At 41.2% G+C, this 19,691-nt stretch overlaps 1 protein-coding gene across 5 annotated transcripts in view; it reads right to left on the bottom strand.

Moving 5' to 3' along the window:
• The window catches only part of CLUAP1 (clusterin associated protein 1), a 62,147-nt gene that overhangs the window by 13,616 nt on the left and 28,840 nt on the right, over positions 1 to 19,691 (bottom strand). For all 5 annotated transcript variants that reach the window (XM_062611885.1, XM_062611884.1, XM_062611883.1 and 2 more), the window contains exon 9: positions 7,023 to 7,095. In XM_062611885.1, coding sequence (XP_062467869.1) covers positions 7,023 to 7,095 — 73 coding nt within the window. The remainder of the gene's footprint in view (positions 1 to 7,022; positions 7,096 to 19,691) is intronic.

The raw sequence follows: 19,691 nt of genomic DNA on the forward strand, positions 1-19,691 counted from the left end.
TTCTTTGACTAGTCCAGCTGGAATTCGGATGCACATAAGCTACCATGAAGCATCGCTATAGTGAAAACACATGGGACGATCCGAAAGTGGCACTGCAAATGCAAATTCAGCAACTGTAAAATTTCTGTCTCCAAGCCTCCTGCCCACCACTTGGAAAGGCACCGACCACCTTTTTCCACTTACAAAGAAATAGATATATTGCTCTATCCCAGCTCAACGGCTGCTATCACCAAGCCCAGCTCTGTCTGATCTACAATCCAAGTTATCAGCTGAGCACTCATGATGAGCCAAAATCCCAATGACACAGCAGCAGAGCATAGTGCTGAAAACGGGTTCAAATACGCAAGATGCAGACAAGATGAGTATAGGTTTCTTAGCAGGATTGAACAGCAGAGTAGTCCAATGCTGTGTGTAACCTGTCCTAGCTAGAGCACTATAGGGTTCCACCATCCTACACCCCTCATTGTAGATGCCTACTGCATTCAGTTTGTAACTAAATATTTTTGGTATTCATTAAAAGGTGACAATTCAGAAAGTTTCACTGAACAACATCTAGAAAGAAACCATTTGCAAGAAGAAGTCACAGCCACATCTGTTTAACAGAAATTACAATGCAACAATTACAGGCAGACAAGGAACATTCTTTATGGAGAAAATGCTGATTTTTTAGTATCCATATAAAGCAATTAAGATAATAAAGCATACTACTACAAATTCCCATGTCCTAGTACATGGAGTACACAACACATTCTACTAGAACTGGCTTATGAGATTTGCATGGGTTTACGTGAAAATTACTTGACTTTGCACAACAAACTCCACAACCCATGTGCCCAAATTTAGGCCAACGCTGCAGCTTAAGGTTGGTCTTTTAACAAGCTCCTGTATTTTTATTATGAAAAGGTCATCAACAGAACAACTCTACAAACTTGTTTGGCCCATTTTCCCACTGCTGTGGTTTACTCTACCACACAGAGAATTAGCTACAGTATCAGACTACCTGAGAGAGAACATACCAGGATATTAAAGTCTGCTTGCCTTACATTACAACATCGCCATTTCCTAAAGGTGGACTTTGGTCAGCTGAATTGGTTTCATTTAAAGCAGTCCAGTTGTAACCAGAATGTACTGTTAGTGGCTGAAAACTGAAAACTACTGCTCTCAAGATGTGTTTTGTTCCAAAGCACACCTACTATTCCCAGAAAAAGCCAGAGCTGATACCTGGACTGATAATACTGTACCTAAATGGTTTAATTTGGGGTGATTTGCAATGCTTGAAGGACAACCTGCAGTGTTTAATAAGTTACCAGTGACTTCATTACAGATTTGTTAGTTTGCATAAATATTCAAGTGAATGTATCCAAGTGTAAAATAGGAAGGTACTGTGAGAAGATAATGAGCACAAAGGACATCCTTTATTGATATACTTTAGCATGTTCACTTTCCTAATAGAAGTCCCTGCTCTGAAACACAGGCACTGGCTCCACAGCAATTACTGGAGTCAGCAGGATGTTGATTTTGGTGAAAAAGCATCATGAAAACACAATCAAGTGGGCAACTGACAGCCACTTGAGCCAGGATAAAACCCATGTAATAAATTGCAGGAAATTTTAGAGCAGGGAAAAAAAAAGGATCAATTGAGATTTTAATGGGACTGAAGGGAGAGTGAAGTTCAGCACCCACATGAAAGCCTTGGTTCTACCAAATCCATACTCTTGTCTCACCAAACACAAGAGCATCAGGCTGTGTATCAGCCTGAACACTTCTACATTCACAGCTCTGCAACTTGCACAGAAAGAAATGCTTTGGTACATAAATTCTATTGGGAATGTCCTTTGTTCTTAGCACAGAACTGAGATCCTTCATCTAACCTCTAAGAAAAACTCATCCTGGTGCTGAGAGCTGCTAATCAAGATTCAGACACTTGCGGTTCTAACTTCATCAGAAAGCTTGGATAGTCAGACCTGCCTGTGCAGACTGGGAAACAAACCCGTTGCTGGTTCACAAACCAATAGCCCCCAAACACCAGGTCCAAGTGCACTGTCTTACCTTGCCTAGTCATCTTAAAAGGATCTGTTGCTACAGTATCCAGTAAGGACGATTAACTGCTGCCCAAGGAAGCAATAGGTCTCTGTCACGTAAAATAATTAAAAGTAACTCTGGCTGACAAGTTCCATTTAAGCTGGGATTTGGATTCCTGGCACAGGAGTAAGTAGCTACTTTAATTTTTAGCCCATTTTATAGAGAGGTCATATTCAGTGACCAGAACTATTTCTAAATAGTTCTTTCTTAAAAGCCAAGAATCCATCAAAGTATTATTAAATTAGAACATGTATTTGCAATTATTTAACAAGCAAAACACAAGACCATTAGGGTCTGTGCCAAGTGTCTGTTACAGAAGATAAATGGTCTGAGCATCCTGCTGGTGACAGTGCTGAGCATCATTCAGGCATCCGGCCCTTGTGGGAATCACCCAGCAGCGCAGTGTTACACCTCAAATGCTGCAGTTGTTGCAATGGAGCTTTTTGTTTCTCTGTTGTCAGATTTTAAAGCATCAGTTCTGGAGTGGAAATGATACACTCAGATTCAGTGCACCACCAAACTGCAAGAGACTCATGTAATTTGTTATCCAAAGCACAACATCTATTTGCTCTGTTTAATGGAGGAAGGCGATGCACATTTTAGTTGGCCATCAGAAAAGCAAGAGTTAGCTCAGCAAGTAGAGCTGGCCAAGGAAACATTCTGGCTGTGTACAGAGCAGAACTGAAGCTCTCCAGGAGCATCAGTTAACCCTGTTGCTGAACACTATAGAAGTAGTGCAAATACTATTATAGAAGTAGTGCAAACTCCAAAATGCTGTGTTACACAAATGTCTACTCATTCTACAGACCAAGCAAGAGCACAGAGGGACTGGAGTGGCACAGGCAATAAAAAAAAAAGCAGTTTTACAGCAAATACTTTTGCAACATGAAATTAAATCCTGGATATAGCACTGCTCACAGGAAACACAGGAAATATTTTTTAAAATTTCAAGGGGTTTATTTTTATACTTTCAAAGCAAAAATATTTTACTTTTTAAAAAAGCTATAGTTAACATAGTCTGCTTTTGAACTGACAAAAAAAAAACTTCAAAAGAAAGCATGTGGGAAAACGCACATGAAATAGCGTAAGCAGGTGAGAATGAAAATAAATGTAATAAGCTGATTAGTCTGAAAAATATGTACTTCAGGCTAGAAACACAGCTGTTACTTTTTGCTCCACAAACAGGCTTTGTCTACCTTGGATGAACTGGAAAAAACAGTTCAAATTTCTGGTGTGGCCAGTGACCTTCCAAGCCCTCTCTTCTCACACCAAACCAGAGCACCTCCTCATGTACCTACACCTGATAGCTCTGTCAACAGCCTCCACAGTGCTCATCTGAGCAGCATCTGATAGAATGTTTGAAGAGTCTCTGTGCCATTAACCACAAGAAAACCAAGCCCTGAGCTTCAGTCAGTGGGCATTTGTTCATTTGTACCAGCCTTGGATGCAGCACAAGAGCAGCACTGCATGAAAAACACCACATTGTGTGCTGGTTTCTCTAAGAGCATCTTACGTGAAATAAAGATAAAAATAAAAGCAATTTACTTACTGCTCATCACAGAAGACATTTCTGAATTGCTGCAAATACTTTATTGTGTATATTTTCATCCTGCAAATAAGACTTAAAGCCTGATGTGTATTAGAGTTCATTTATAGGTAATTTAAGAACAGTTTTTCATATAACTTAGTGTTAGCTTTTCTTTTTTATTGTGCAGTGGTTGTTTGGAGATGCTCTGCTGTTGAAAAGATGATTTCAATGTATGCTAGCAAAAGAAAAAAAGAACCTGGCTGTTTCTGAATTACACTAAACATGCTTGTAAATTTTATGTGAGTACCATGACATATCCATGGGCTTTCTATATTCATAACACAGACCTTCACAGTTCAACCCGCATGCCACAGCTCTTCTTTACAAGAAATATGATTTTGGTTTCTCTGGTGTTAGTTCAGCCTGAAACTCAACTGCGAGATGTCTGGAATTCCTGCAACTGCTGCTGCAGAGAAATTAACTGTTAATTTGCAGCCCTTCTTACCAAATTAGCAGGAGATAAGGTCAAAGGATGGAGACAACAAGACAACTGCATCAATTATGAAGGTAGGAAAAGGTAAGAGTGCAGAATAGATGCTGACTTTTATCAGTTAATGGTAACAAATTCATCACCAGATTCCAGCCTATGCTGTTAGAAGAGCCTCATTAAGTGTTTTGCAGCTCTCAGGGGGAAAGTGTAATGAGAGTTAGAGAACTGTCCCTTTTCTTTGAGAAGGCACTGGCCTTGTGTTACCCCTCTGCATAGAAAAGCAATGACTGTTCAAACGAAGCTCACTCCACCACCCTGGACCTTCAAGTTTCAGCCAGAGAGGCTTGGGATACTGGGAGACCTCAAGCCAGCCTGCCCACCTTCCACCCAGAGGAGCTGCACAGGGAAGAAACTAATCCCTTCATCTCAGAACCCATTGCACAAGCAAGACCAAGTTGGAGCAGGGTCTACTTTATCTGTCCAGCAAGCAAACACAATGCGCTCCTTGGGCTAAAGGCCCAGACGGTGTTGTAAATTTTCTGCCAAATTGGAGATGGCAGAAAACTCAGGATAAAAACACTGCTTTGTATGAGGGGCATGACTTTAAAATGCAACTGGAATGCTTTTTACCTCTAGCATGAATTTCACTATTAACCTGTGGGAGGAGGCTTTGGGCAGGCAAAGCTGTTCAGTGATGCTGCACTGATTCTGCGCTGATTCTTTGCTTCCTTTTGTGCAAAATATGTAATTTTTTTGTGACTAGGATCCTGGGATTAATGTAAATGTTTCCCTAATGGAGCATTTTGCCATTTAAGACACCGACCTCTGCATTCTCTCTTTGAATATACCTTGGTTTTGAATTGTATAAAATGTATCATTTAACTAATAATGTGAGGAGGAAAGTGGGGCTTGGACAAAGGGGAAAGCACAGCACGGTACCTGATCATTTTATGTTAGCAAACCATGGTCTCGGAGAGCTTTGCAATATTCAGTAAATTAATCGTACAGTGTGCAGTAAGGAAGGATTGTCTCAGTCACACCTCTGTGACTCTGCGGATTTACATATGTGCAGATAAAGGCAGACTGGAGCTGACAAAGATGACTTGATTTTCCAAGGTTATGGGACACTCAAATGAGCTGTCACTGAAAACCAGGATCGTGGTGCTCTTATTACTATAATACATAATAATTATGTCAATTAAATACTTGAATAAAGACGTATTATGGCAATATTTTTAGGTGATGAAAAGTCATGACCATGCGCTCTTAGATGGCAGTTAAAACACTTCGTATAAAGGTTCATATTCTTTCAGAGATGCAAAATGACAGGATAGTTTTCCAAGTGAAAATCCAGAGAAGTAGAAAGCAGATCAGCAACTTTTCACATCACACTTTTTACTGATAGATGTTTGCCTGCTCTCGAACTTATTTACTCTGGAAACTGTTAGATAGCAGGACCTAGACTTCTTCACTCAAACAATTCCACATCCTTGTAATTGATATTACAAATCCTATGTTTCAGCTTAAACTTCTTCACTTTATTAATACAAAGATGAGATCAGAGATGGGCAACATCTTTCATGAGTTTGCTCTGAAAATCTCTGCAGCAAACAAATTGTGAAGTCTAACTTTTATGTCTTTACTCAGTTTCAGCTTTCATGAAATCTCCCTCTGATCCTGAGAATTAACTTGCCTTCCATTTTCTTCTGCCACCACATAAAAATGCACATAATGCAATATAAAATTCACTGGGGTAATTAATAAGGAAGTCCTTGCTGATGCTTGGCTCAAAAGGAGTAAAATCTGGTTTGTTAGCTTTCCACAAGCTCTCAAGAGGTTATTATTCCCTTCTGATCCTCACCTAGAGTGCTACTTAATTAAGAGTAAGTATATAAAAAAAGAACAAAACCACCAAAATTTAATTGAATTCACATTTTCAGGTACACTAAAATCAAGCAAATGCAAGCAGGCAAACATGGTCCCACTTTGAAGATCAGTGATACTGAAAACGGTTTCAAGCTGAGAGTTTTTCATCTGTGAAAGTTATGATCTGATAGAGACATCACAAAGAATTTCTCCGCACACATAACCAAACTCAATGCTATGCAGTGTGGCAGGCTAACTGCTGAGGACAGAAACCACACTGGTTTGCAAGGACACCCGCACATGTGTAACATGGGGCAGTCAAGCAGTCCCACAAATCAATGACACTACTCACCTACATGCAAGCATTTTGCTGAGTAGAATTATCTAAACAAATGTGATCACAAACCTACTTTTCATCAGAATTGTAGTGATAGGACAAGGGGTAATGGGTTTAAACTTAACCAGGGAAAGTTCAGGTTAGCTATAAGGAAGAAGTTCTTTACTGTGAGTGTGGTGAGGCACTGGCACAGGCTGCCCAGAGGAGTGTCAAATGCTCCATCTCTGGCAGTGTTCAAGGCCAGGTTAGACAGAACCTTAGATAACATGGTCTAGTATGAGGTGTCCCTGCCAATGGCAGGGGGATGGAACTAGATAATCTTAAGGTCCTTTCCAACCCTAACCATCTTATGATTCGGTGAATCCCATCATGCTGGGACAAGCGTTGTGTCCACAGCAAGCCCATATAGTCCTTGGTAGTAGTAAAATGAAGCCTAAAATTTGCTCGCTATAATTGAAGAGTATGTTTAGTGGATGACTGTTTCCATCACTCAGCACAGCAAGTAAAATTTACAAGGTGAAGAAGCATTTTACAGAGGTCAGGCTCTCTATCTCACTGTTGTCCTTTTAAAGTTATTATCATTCAATTTTTCCTAATGTAACCTCTTGACTCTGTCACCTATCCCATGTCCCCTCCGCTTCATGCTTGTAAGTGGATACTTATACATGAAGTAGCCAGTACTTAACTGCTAATACAAGTGGTAAAGAAATCCCACTTACTTGCACCTTTAAGCAGCAGTTGTTCCTCTTCCTTCAGCCTGTTCTGCATAAGACAGAGCATGTTTGCTGCTTCCTGCAAAAGGTAAAACCAACTGAATTAGAACAGCTGCCATGTTGGTCAGTCAAGTAGCTAACTGGAGTCACACAGGGTACTCAGAGGTAAATGAGAATAGAACATTTCAGCATTAAAAATATTTTAGGAAAAAAGGGTCTTCATTGAAAAAATGGGAACTCCTACTTACTTTGCCCACAAGGGTCAGAATATAAAGAGTATACCCAGGTAAAGAGTACACTGAAAATCAACCATACATTCCCACCAGCTGAAACCTCACTGAACACATTGAAAATGAGTTTATCTTCCTTCCACAGAAAATAAAGGCTGTTTATGGAACAGAAGTGTCTTTCTTTGGAAAGCAGGCTTTGGTAGTTATTTTCAACCTATTGGTTGAAATGGCTGCAGCTTCATAATACACAAGCCAAACCAGGATAAATTCACACTTTTCCAAGCATGCAAACAAAACAGGAGCCAAATGCCCAACCAATAAGCTGGAGAATTAGAGCTGTATACTACACTACAGTATTTGCAAAAGAGAATCATGACAACAAGACTGCACAAGGTGGTTTGTTGAATTTCTGTTGTGAATATAGCAGACTGTTAGATAAAAATATGCTGAGAAACACTACTGTAATGACAGGTGATGAAGTTACATCACGTGCAGTGCAGAGCAAGTGGAAAAGGTGGGTAGAGCAGTGGCTGCCTTGCTGAGGAAGAGGAGCAATTCACAAGTCTCAGCCCATTCAAATGAAGGCCAATAATGATAAAAGAATGTTACAAAAAAGCCCACAAGGACTTACAAGACATGTGACAGCCCAGAAGGGAAGAAGCAAACCGGTGGCAGCAGGGCAGCAGCAGTTACAACAGACATTCTCATTAGAGCATAATGGATTAGTAAGAAAACAAAGATGGCTCTGTAGACAGTAACTGATTAGATTAATTTTAATCTTCTGGGATGCATGCACTTGCAGATCATCATGGACCAGGTAGACTAAAGAACTAAAGAAACTATGTCACTACTGAACACTACAACGTAATTGTAAGAGGCGTTTCACTGAGCTCTTGAAGTTCTCCATCCAGTTAGGACTAAAATCTAGCAAAGACACCAAGAGACCAAATTTTAGCAACTAAGGTTCATGATTCCAATAGCAGCATCTGACAGAAAAATATATTTTTAATGACATCTCAATTAAATTTGGCTAATGTTAATGGTGAATAGCAAATTAAACATGATAGAGTAGGTAAGATACTAATGCAATCAGATTCAGATAAAACCTGCAATACTAAACAGGTGGCAAACAACTGCTGGAAGGATTTAGCTACAAATTTTGCTAATTTTAGTCTTTTCAATTCCAGTCAAGCAAGACAAGTAGATGGAAAAGGTAATTAACTGTGGATTGAACTAAGGTTGTTCTGAGTCTTTGATTTTTCTGTGCAAAATATGCTTATAATTAAAAACACCAGCTGCTTTGACATGGTCAAATTTGCACATTTATAGTGCTTGTCCAGAAATTAAACTGATTCAGTTGGAATGGGACAGAGGGAAGAAAGAGCATCTGAAAATGCTTGAATGGTTAACAAAGAAGGTTACCTGCCTCCTCTCCATCCACACTGTTGACCATGACACAAGTGACCTCCATATAGCAGGAATACGTCCACACAGAGCCTGCAAACCTGCACAGCTCAGTTCCATTGAGAAGAAGGGTAACCATTGCACAGACTAACATTTTCCATCCCCCTCAGTGTTAGCAAAGCCTTTTAAAGACTGATGGAAGTTGAAAAGAATTTGAACATGAGGCAAAATCCTTGGAGGTTTCTAGCTACCAGTGTTTCCTTCAGTCTCTATAGCACATGCTGACTCCAAGAGCTCCCTTCACAACTGTGGATCCCAACATTTTCTGACTGAGCCTCACAGTTGCTATCTTCTTCATACAATCATAAAATCCCAGGGTGGAAGGGACCTCAAGGATCATCTGGTCCAACCTTTCTAGGCAAAGCCTGATCTAAGCTAGATGTTCCAGCACCTTCTCCAGCTGAAGCTTAAGTGTCCAATGGTAGGGAATCCACCACTTCCCTGGAGAGATTATTGCAGTGGCTGGTTGTTCTCACTGTGAAAAATTTTCCTCTTGTGTCCAGCCAGAATCTTCCCAGGAGTAACTTGTGACCATCACCCCTCCTCTTTTTTCATGTGATTCCTTGTAAAAAGGGAGTCTCCATCTTCTGTGTAGCCACCCTTTAAATACTGGAACGTATTACTTTCCCTACCTCTTCTTCCCTATCTTGTTTCTCACAGTCATAAAATTTAAAGATTTAAACAAATGATTTAAACAAGTCTTGCCCCTGCCCCAGCAAACATTTGTCATACAGCCTTGCCATCGCTATGTCTTTGGGAAAATGGGCTAAGCAAGGGATCAGCCATCACAGCCCTAACAGTGCATATGGCAAAGAAAAACTACAGGGAGGAAAAAAGAAAGGATGTTTCCCAAATGTCATGGGGACAAATTCATTTCTGAAATGTTCACAGACAAGTGAAATAATGGGGACAGATATAATCACTGCCTAACACTGTAATTCCAGGCACCTGTCAAGGCAGCTGAAGCTGGCAATTCAAATTCAGTCAAATAAGCAGTCACCCTGCCCTGCACCCTGGACCCTTGCTCCTTTCCTTCCATTACTCTCCCTCCCTGATGTAAGCATTTGTACAGCAACACAAAAGAAATCTGATGAAAACTAATCCATCAGAACAAAATTAAGGAAGGGAAACTTCCACTGCAGTTCAGCATGGGGCTACACAAATTCCTGACTGGCACAACAGAGGATGGGATGTTGCAGCTGTGGGACAAACAGCAGCAGCAAGAAGATGAGCTACTGCTTGTTTCAGCTTCTGGGCTGGTTTACAGACCTAAAATACAAGAGAAATTAAGTCTAAGAAAATGGTTTAACCATATAGGTGAGCCACTTTTGACCCTTTCTTCTGGCCTTTTACTTGTGGTGCTGCCAGCACCTCCGATGATCTCAGAGCAAGTCAGCCTGGAGACATAACCAGCAGGAAAAATGCTGATTTTTCTACTGGTTTAGGTTTCTGAATAATTCAATGCATGGTCAGTCAAATGCTGCAGCCAGCCCAAGGGAGCTGCTGAGCCTGTATGTCTTTTAGCTGTCCTGCCAGACTACACCCTGCAAGAGCTTAGCAAATACTGCAGCAACAAAAACTGTTTTAAAAGGGCAGCCTCAAGCCAGTTGGAACCAGGACAGCAATAGTCAAGTGCTGTTTACAGATCTTAACAAGGAAGATCTTCAAAGGAGGGAGCAGAAGCAATGGCAGATCATCTATCTAGCAAGTAACAATTATCATTTTTTACAGTTACACCTTAAAAGAATCTGCAGAGCAATCTTAGATCTGTTAAATTAGTGAAAGAACTACAAGAGCTTTATTGCTTCAAGATTTTAGGTTTAAAACTAATGGCAACTTTTAAACAGCTGAGTCAGTGGCAGCTTCAGGCTCTCTTTCTGCCTGCTGCTTTTAGTGATGGTAATCATCAGGCTGCATCTTCTGACTTGACTGGCTTCCACCTTGGCTGCAGCCACCACTCCCCACACTTCACTGTCTCTTAACAGAATGGGTTTATATCAGCCCTGGGAAAGCAAGACCATGCTAATCAGAGATGTCCTTCTGGTTTAGGCTGGCCTGTTCTGCATGACCCAGGGTTTCTGACACGTGACAAGGGAGAACAGCTGAGGGCATGATTGAGCGTAACACCAGGGATGCTCTTTCAACACATAACATTGTACAAGGGACTAGCTCTGCACAGGACAGCAGTCATGTTTTGTGGGTGGAGCGTCAGGCTGACAGCTCCAGGAAACACAAGCAATGGCCTTTACCTCGTGAAGCACCTGTGGGGAAGTGGCTGAGTGGCTTAGAATGTGGTATGAGCAAGAGCCAATATCCCAGCACCCTGCTCTGTCTCTCCATTAAGCAAACAAGACTGAAACGCTGCAGGCAAACACAACATGTATCTTACTCTACAAGCAACTTTGCCCAAATACACTGGGGAATCACGATGTCAAATTAACAGAATTAAAGTGCCCATTGACACAAAACTGGAGCAAACTGCCTCGGAGTCAGCTCCCAGGCATTGGAGCACACCAGAAATTGAAGCTGAAAATCCTGCTTTAGAGGCAGATAGATCTCTGCTGAAACAGAACCTTTCCTCCTGTGTTTCATATACTACGTAGCCTTTTCTAGGTGTAAACCTGCCTCTAGCATACTCTGCAAACCTAGAATAGACAGCCCAGTGTAACAGGCAGCAAGGCAGTTCCTGTTGCTAACATGTAGACCCCCCAGAACAACCTTCTCTCCAAGGGACCTCCAGAAGTCCCCAGCCCAACCTCCTGCTCAAAGCAGGATCAGCAATGGGATCAGACCATGGCGCTCGAGGCTTGAGCTAGTGGGCTCTTCAAACCTCCAAGCAGAGCGACCAATCAACCTGTCTGAGCAAATCTCTTCTGATTCCTGACTAATCAAACAGTGAAAAAGTTTCCTTTATCAAGTCAACTTTTTTTCACCCCTAATATAATTTGTCCATACTTTTTAGCACAAGGCTTCACGTCAACTTAGTCACCAGCTTTCCATAGCAGCCATCTCATCTTGTGACACTCAAACAAATGGTCTCTGGGGCAACAGGAAAGAAAGAATCCTTTTGTTGAGATACTAGAACAGACAAAAGCTGTTAAAACAAGTACATTACACCCGTGTTTATAATCAACTGTGCTTTTTTCACACCCATTTACCTGTCCAATTCAGCAAATATACTATCTGTCTTCTACAGCACATTGACTGCGCTAAAGACAAATGTACAGGTTTTGTAGAATGGAGTTTGAATGAGCCCAACACAGGTACTCTGCATCTCAAATCTACATTAACTGGCAAAGCAGATGGATTTCCATCTCCTATCTGACTCTGAAAGTCTTCGGAAAAGAGCAATAAAACACCACACATGGCTGTTTGGCAGAATATTTTAGTATCATCTACACTTTCGGTCTAAAATGTGAAATGTAACCTGTGAGTTCCTAGAGCAGGGTGGATGGGAGTTGGCTTGGAAAAATCCTTTTATGGAAAGCTGTATGGAAGCAGAGCCTGAGAAATGCATTTATTGACTGTTTACTACAGTGTCTTTAAGAGAGACTGAAGAGCATGCAATTACAACTGCATGCAAACTACACACAACCACATGCAGGGGCTGGGGTGGGGGGAATCGGTTGGGGTTTTTTTGTTTTTAAACAAAAGCCAGTGTGCCACCATGGAGAATATCCCCTAGCCAAAGACCCCCAATCAGACAGCTCTGCCACTGACTCAGGCAAGCAACCCTGATCTGAGGAAGGCACATTGTTCCTTGTATCATAATGCCAGTGCTTTATGATATACCTAATGGTGCTAAGGATTGGTTTAAACAGTAAAATCAAGTTGCTCAGATCATGAGTTTGCAAACAATTCTGTAGCTGCAGATTGCAAAGCAGCAAGTCTAAAAGGCTCAAACCCAGAAAGAACAAAAATGATGCAGTATTTGATCATTTAAATCATCTCAGGTTGGGTTTGGGTTTGTTTTCATTTGTTTGTTTGTTTTTTTAAAGTTAACCTCAAAGTTCTGTTGGGAAAGTTGTGGAGAAAACACTAGTGTGATTTTGAACACAACCTGCGCCCTGCAGTCAGCTGGCAGAAAACATGGGTTACCACTAAATAGAAAGAAAGGGAAAGAACAGGGAAAATACAAAGGGGATAAGTATAAATGAATTGAACAACTGGAGCGTGGTGACTTTTTTTGTTCAGATGCTAGCATTTCAGGTTTTTGCCTAAACTATTCCTTCTGCTCTTCTGGGGACATCTTCCCACACCAGAAGTTTCTCTAGATATCTCTGTGTATAACCTCTTGATCTTAGTAAGGGAAAACAATGATTCCTTCTGGTTTTGTTTTGTGTTTTTTCTAGTGATTTGCCAGACAACAGCCCTACTGCTCTGTAATATACTTAAAGGGAACCGACTTGATGATGGATTGAACCACCAAATCTTCACCTGCCTGTTAATCTCAACAGCTGTTTCTTGCTTTGTTATAGAACAAAGCAGCTGAGATTAGCTCTTGCTACACACACACAATGACATTTATTTTCCATAATAGACCCTTGCCACTCATTCAGCAAGGGTGAGATATAAGAAGGAGGAGAAATTGTGCAGCGAACAGAGAATGTGACAGTACTCTTAATAAGAGGAAGCCTGCTAGGTACAACAGTAAGGTAAGCAAACACAGCTAAGGTTCATGATAGCATGAGGTACCAACCTATCTGCAGCTCTTTAAGAATAGAAAATGATGCTTTCTATTATGCTGAACTACCATTAAATTGAACTACTATTAAATGCCTCACCCTAAATTCATGTCTAGTTTTATGATTTGAACTTGAACATGGCTATAGTTATGCTTGACTGAAAGTGACTACAATGCTACAGATTTTTTTTTGTTCTGTTGAGAAATGAAAAGGAAAGGTCCATCTCAAAAAGCAGAGCCGAAGAATCTTTACCAACAGACTTGCTAAACTATGAGGAGGGCGCCAAGCTAGGTCTGTCAGGGAATCACAGTATCACAAGATGGGTTCAGGTTGGAAGGGACCTTAGAGCTTACCCAGTTCCAACCCCCTGCCATGGGCAGGGACACCTTCCACTAGACCAGGTTGCTCCAAGCCCCATCCAACCCAGCCTTGAACACTGCCAGGGATGGGGCAGCCACAGCTTCTCTGGGCACTCTGTGGCAGTGCCTCACCACCCTTCACAGGGAAGAACTTCTGCCTAAAACCTAATCTCAGTCTCCCCTTTCCTAGGTATTTTAGGAATGATGATAGCCTGACAAGGGGGCACTGGTACATTCTTGTGAAAGCAGCACAGCAAGATCCCATCTCAATTCCCTGAACACAAGTATATATATCATAGGGAACAAAACTGGAGGGATTAGGATGTGCATAGCTTTGATCCCATTGGAATTACAGAAGTATGATCAGAGAGCTTCCATGTTTCGTGGGCTGCGCTAGAGGGAGATAAGCACTCTAGAAAGGCTGGGCTGGGAAGTGGGGAGGAAGGGTTGCACCCTCTGTAAAGAAGCAGCCTGTGCTGAACACTGCCTTCCAATAGGTGACAGCCCTTGGACTGCTTATGATTAAGGATCAGAGAACAAACTCCTGACCTATAAACCAACACAGACCATGCCACATAAACTAATACTAATTTTTATTTTGAACTTTTAAACACTTGTTGTGAAGTTTTTACTTCAGTAAAAAAAGCAAAACCAGAAGTCACAGCTGGCACTATTACCAGAGGGGTCCTCTGGTTTCCCGTCTCATCTATAATAATTTGACCAGGATTTTAGTTTCCTACAAAATTTACTAAAATGGAAAATTAAAAGAATTCCTTCCCATATGACACGATGTTGCACTCATTAATAGTGTGGAAGCACAGGGAAGCTTAGAGGCAGTGATAAAGCAGCACCCTCACTTTCTGGCACAGAGATAGATTCTGCATCTAGAGGTTATTCTTCTTTGACTGACGATGCCACTTCATTAATTACAAAGTGCTGTCACTGTGATAGAGCTTTCTGATGAACAGGAAAGCAGTAAACTCCCCCCAGATGCCAGTATTAAGTACAGTGCTTTGGAGAATGTGGTCTCAAGAGGCACTGCTGCAACTAGAGTCCTGAACCAGAAAAGAGAACATGAATTTGCTCCAGCAGATTCTCCAGATCCCTCACAAAGTTTCATACTAATCAATACTTCACTTTTACAGACATTTATGCATCTTTGCTGTTTTGGCCTGAGGAGCTTCTGAAAGCCATCACCACTGGCCATTTAAACTTTTCTAGAGGTCATCCGTCCAGTGGATGAGCACACATAGAATGAATTTAAAACCATCATCCCCCATTATAAGATCATCTGTCTCCTCCTTATTCTCATTATTCCCATTTTCTCCCTCACTTTCATGTGCTGAAACAGCCATCCCCTCTCACATTAACAGACCTTTTACACCAATCACTTCTGTTGAAACACATTTAAAGCATACTTGAGAGTATTTTATACACTCACCAGAAATCCACCAACTGTTATCATCATGCTGGTACCACCAGTGTCATCAGTGGAAGCAGCTGGGGATTCATTTCTGCTGTAGTGCCATTATTTTAAATTATTAATTTGATTAATTGTCCTTCTTCACTGAAAGGCTTTTTTTTATCTTGACACTCCTCTTGTGCCTCAGCTAGCCATTACCTGTCATTAATATATCTATTCTCAAAGGAATCCAATTATTTCAAAAACTAACACATCTTACATTACTTTCCAACACAACTCTGCCTTTCCTGGTTATTCTTTTCCTGTGTTAAACCCTGCTAACCTTGAATTTTGCTGCTGCCTGGGGCAGAATTGTTCACTAGGGGTCCTGTAATAGATACAGTAAAAGTACTTCAGTAGATAGGGCAACATGAGTCAGGCCTACAGGATAGCAGTTATCCAGGTGGAACACCAAACCCAACTTAGTAGGCTCAGAAGGAGGAGACCAAGCAGCATTCATGTAGGGCAGTTCACAGCACACAAGCACCACAGAACGTAGTATCTTCCCCCAGAAAACTCTGACACACCAACTCCAGTGGTCACATTTATAAAAATAAACAAGTAGATCTGTTCACCTGAAGTGCACTTTCATCAACAAAAGTCACAAAAACACCTCAAAAGTTTCTTGGAAGGTTTATCTTTTCGAGGGAATACATGTTAATTAACTGATAGTCATTCATACTATTATAAAAATATAGAAAACAGCTAAAATGTTTGGTAACATATCCTAAAGGAAAGCTAGCATACTCAAAAAAATCTAGCATGGGTACTTATAACAACTTTGTTTTGGGGAAAAGTCTTTAGGAAGGTAAAATGCTATCAGGGATCTGGGAAAGAACAACAAGGAACAGGGTGCTCAGCTGAGCCTTTGCCTGAGACCATGAGAGTGCAGGAGGCAGAGACAGGGAAAGATGCAGTTTAGGGCTTGGGATACCCACACTGATGCTGTTCTAACATAGCAGCTCTTAATGACACCACACTCAGGCTATATGAAGCCAGAAAGTGAAGTGTATTCAGAAAATGCTCTTCAAGTAATACAAAAACACAATCCACAGCAACTATTTGAAAATTAAATTGGTTTAACATGTCTCACATAACTTCTTCCTAGTGATTCCATCATTACTTAGCAAGTCCTGACTGCAGTACCTCCAGCTCACACATTGCACTACCCACTTCTCACAAAACAGAAAAATTGGAGTTGGAAGTGAAGAGCGCACTTGATAAACTGAAGTTGAGAGGTAGCATCCTGAGGCTTGAGGTAGATCAGTGACTCTTCCTCTTGAACAAGCAGACTGCACATGAAGGGCTCACCCAGACGTGAATGCTTTCCCTTTGGTAACTCAAAAGGAAGGGACTAATCAAAGAGCAAATTAGCTCTGGGGGACAAACTCCACTTTGGTAATTGCTTGCTCTTGCACTATGAAATGAGTTTCCTGACTAGGGTGCCATATTTATGCTTTGTATGAACTCTCTTTGCTTCTCTCTACAGCTCTCCCGACTTATCCTCATCAAGTAAGTAAGCCACCCAGTGGCATGTTTCATGAGCAACTTCTGATGCAATACAAAAGCTTTCTTCACAGGTTGCTCCACTTTGTGTGTCTACACATTTCAAGTTTTCATTATAGTGGTCAAACAGTAAAAAGCTTGCCCAAAGAGGCTGCGTGGTCCATGTGTTTGGAGAATTTCAGGACTGGACTAAAGTCTTGAGCAATGTGGTCTGATGCCATAGCTGACTTTGTTTTGAACAGATTAATCTGTGGATCTGTGACCAAGAAAGCAGATTTAAAGTTTAGCTATGTTGACTGGATTTCTATTAAAAAAAAATAACCAACTCAAAATGTTCCACCTCAGATACTGCTCTCCACTGTACTTGTCTGGGGCTCTGTACTTGGATACATGGCAATTCAAGGAATTTGATGTAAGCTACATGAAACCTCACAGAAAGGATATCAGTCCAGCTCTGTGCAACCTTATCCCCTTCACTATGAGCTCTGCCGGGCTGGAGTCGACTCTAGCTCTGATGAGCTTAAGGGTTCAAATCTTCCTTTACTCCATGACCTTCCCTCCCCTCTCTCTCTCTGAAGCTCCCAGGATTAGGACCCCTTCTTGCCAGAAAATATGCACCCTATTTTCACCACTTCCTGGGCCAGCCAGTTCTTTCTCACACAGACCTGTGCCCTTTGCACAGCATGGATCACTTCTTTTTGGATTGATGTAACTTCTCCCTCAAGTGCTCAAGGCCAGGTTGGACGGGGCTTGGAGCAACCAGGTATAGTGGAAGGTGTCCCTGCCCATGGCAGGGGGTTGGAACTGGATGAGCTTTAAGGTTCCTTCCAACACAGACCATTCCCTGAGTCTGTCACTCTATGACTATCTCCATTCATTGAACAATAATGGGAAAGAGGCTCAGAAATACCGAGAATCCTGCATAAAAAAAAAAGATGATGTGTACCAAATGCTTGTGCTGAGCTGCTTTTCCAACACTGCTCCTAGAGCACACTTTGCTGGGCCACTAATGAGAACTGCCTTCATTATTCACCTAAATTGGGCCTCTTTGAGAGTGAGAAGTTTTGCACTGTGATGATTCACCAGAACAAGTACCAGCATAAACGGTTAAAGCAGTACAAGAATCCTGCCTGCAGCTACATCTAAGCATGTGCACACTAGGTTAAGGTTTTCCTTTCAAATTCAGCAAGATCCAGATTCAATAAAACTGGCTGGAGGCTTGAAGTTGAAAGCCCCAAGAAGATGTAAGAAATACTCCTGAACCATCTGGAACCACAGGTCAGAGCCAAGGGACAGAACATCAGAGGAAACACAGCACTAAGCACCCCACTGGGGATTTATATGACTATCTATGACAGGGCACCGCTCAAGATGATCATGACAAGACAGAAGACAAAAGGACTGGTAAGACACTGGCAGAGACTGCAACATGAGATACAAGCAAAAAGTTGAGATCATAGGTCTTTAAATCATCTGCCAGCACTGAGTGAGAGAAATCTATGCAGAGCTAGTTAAAAAAAAAAAAAAAAAGAAAAAAGACCCACACTAACATTTTCTGCCCCAAATTTTTCAGTTAAAATGCTTTCATACAAGAACCTTCAAGTCAGCACTAACACTCAGGAATTTGCTACTGCCTAAAATAACATGACAGAGGACAGATTTTATCCTGCAAATCAATGATATAATGCAACTTTACCATAACAACTCCTCTCTATTTTTCCTATTCATTTGTGTGGAAGGTATGAATTATAATGACTCAATAACAGCTCATTGTGCATTCCCTTTATGTAATATATTTTATTGTACCAAGTGTACAAATGATATTAGTTGGTTGTGTGATTTATTGGAATTAATGTACAATTCCGTAATGTAAACCTGAGGTCAGTTTGCAGTGTCTGAAGAAATTATCACCCAAATTACTATTGATTGGAAGTTAGTAGTCACAGCTGTGTCTGTTCACCACCAGAAAGCAATCACTGTCACATCACTGCTAGAATCTAACATCAGAATTATCATTTCCCTGTGTCACAGGTAGCACAAACCCTTCAGTGTTCAAAGGGGAGTCAGGATTAATCATTCTTTTCAAGGAGAGTGTTTATTACATTAAAGAGTAGTTGTTTTTTGTGAACTTGATGGTTCCAGGAATTGAAAACAGAATCTGTTGCCTTCCATCTTTAGGTCAATTAGCCCCAATACAGCTCAGGGTTCTTATAGCAAAGAATCTTGTGGCTGATGCACACTTCAGTTTATTTCTTATTTCCCACCAGTCAAGTTCCAAATTAAGAGGCAACAACAGGGAAGCATCTCTCTGAAGCCTTGTTAGAGCCCTAGCACAGGAACTGGAAACCTGTTTATTATTTCTGTAGCTTGAAAACATTTGCATTCTTTGTTCCTGCTTGCCAGGACAGTGCTCTACCTACTAGCTTAAAAGGCTGGGATAAAATTAATTTAAGTATCTCAACGTGGTGGGTTAGAGAAGAAGAAAGTAGAGGTGACTAATGGTGCAGGCATCTCTCATTGGAAAAGGGATTGCAAGCACTGTTTCTAGGACTGTTCACATGTATCAGGCTGCCAATCTTTAATACAAAATTAGTAGGTAACCATACCTGGTTACCTACTTAAGCAACGATCTACAACAACAACAGATTTCACCTGATCAGATAGTATGCGATTTCTATTTGTGAAAAACACTCACAGATTTCCAAGCTACACTGTTAATGAGAGCCACTACATCTCATACTTCACAGAAGCAATTGCTGCCATGATGGAAAGTCACCCTGACTTAGCACACTGCAACACTTAGTAGATACTCTCTCTGTTCCTTCCCCAACCACAGAGCATTTCATATGTACCAAAATCAGCACAGTTTTACAACAGCATCAAGAAAGAACTAGACTTAGTAGGGTGCACAGGGGGTTCATATCCAAGCATAGCACCAATCCATGATGCACAAGGGACCTCTTCACCTC

This window comes from Pezoporus occidentalis, unplaced genomic scaffold, assembly GCF_034315485.1.
Source record: "Pezoporus occidentalis ecotype Australia unplaced genomic scaffold, CSIRO_AGI_Poc_V1 ctg158, whole genome shotgun sequence".
In the NCBI taxonomy this organism is placed as follows: Eukaryota; Metazoa; Chordata; class Aves; order Psittaciformes; family Psittacidae; genus Pezoporus; species Pezoporus occidentalis.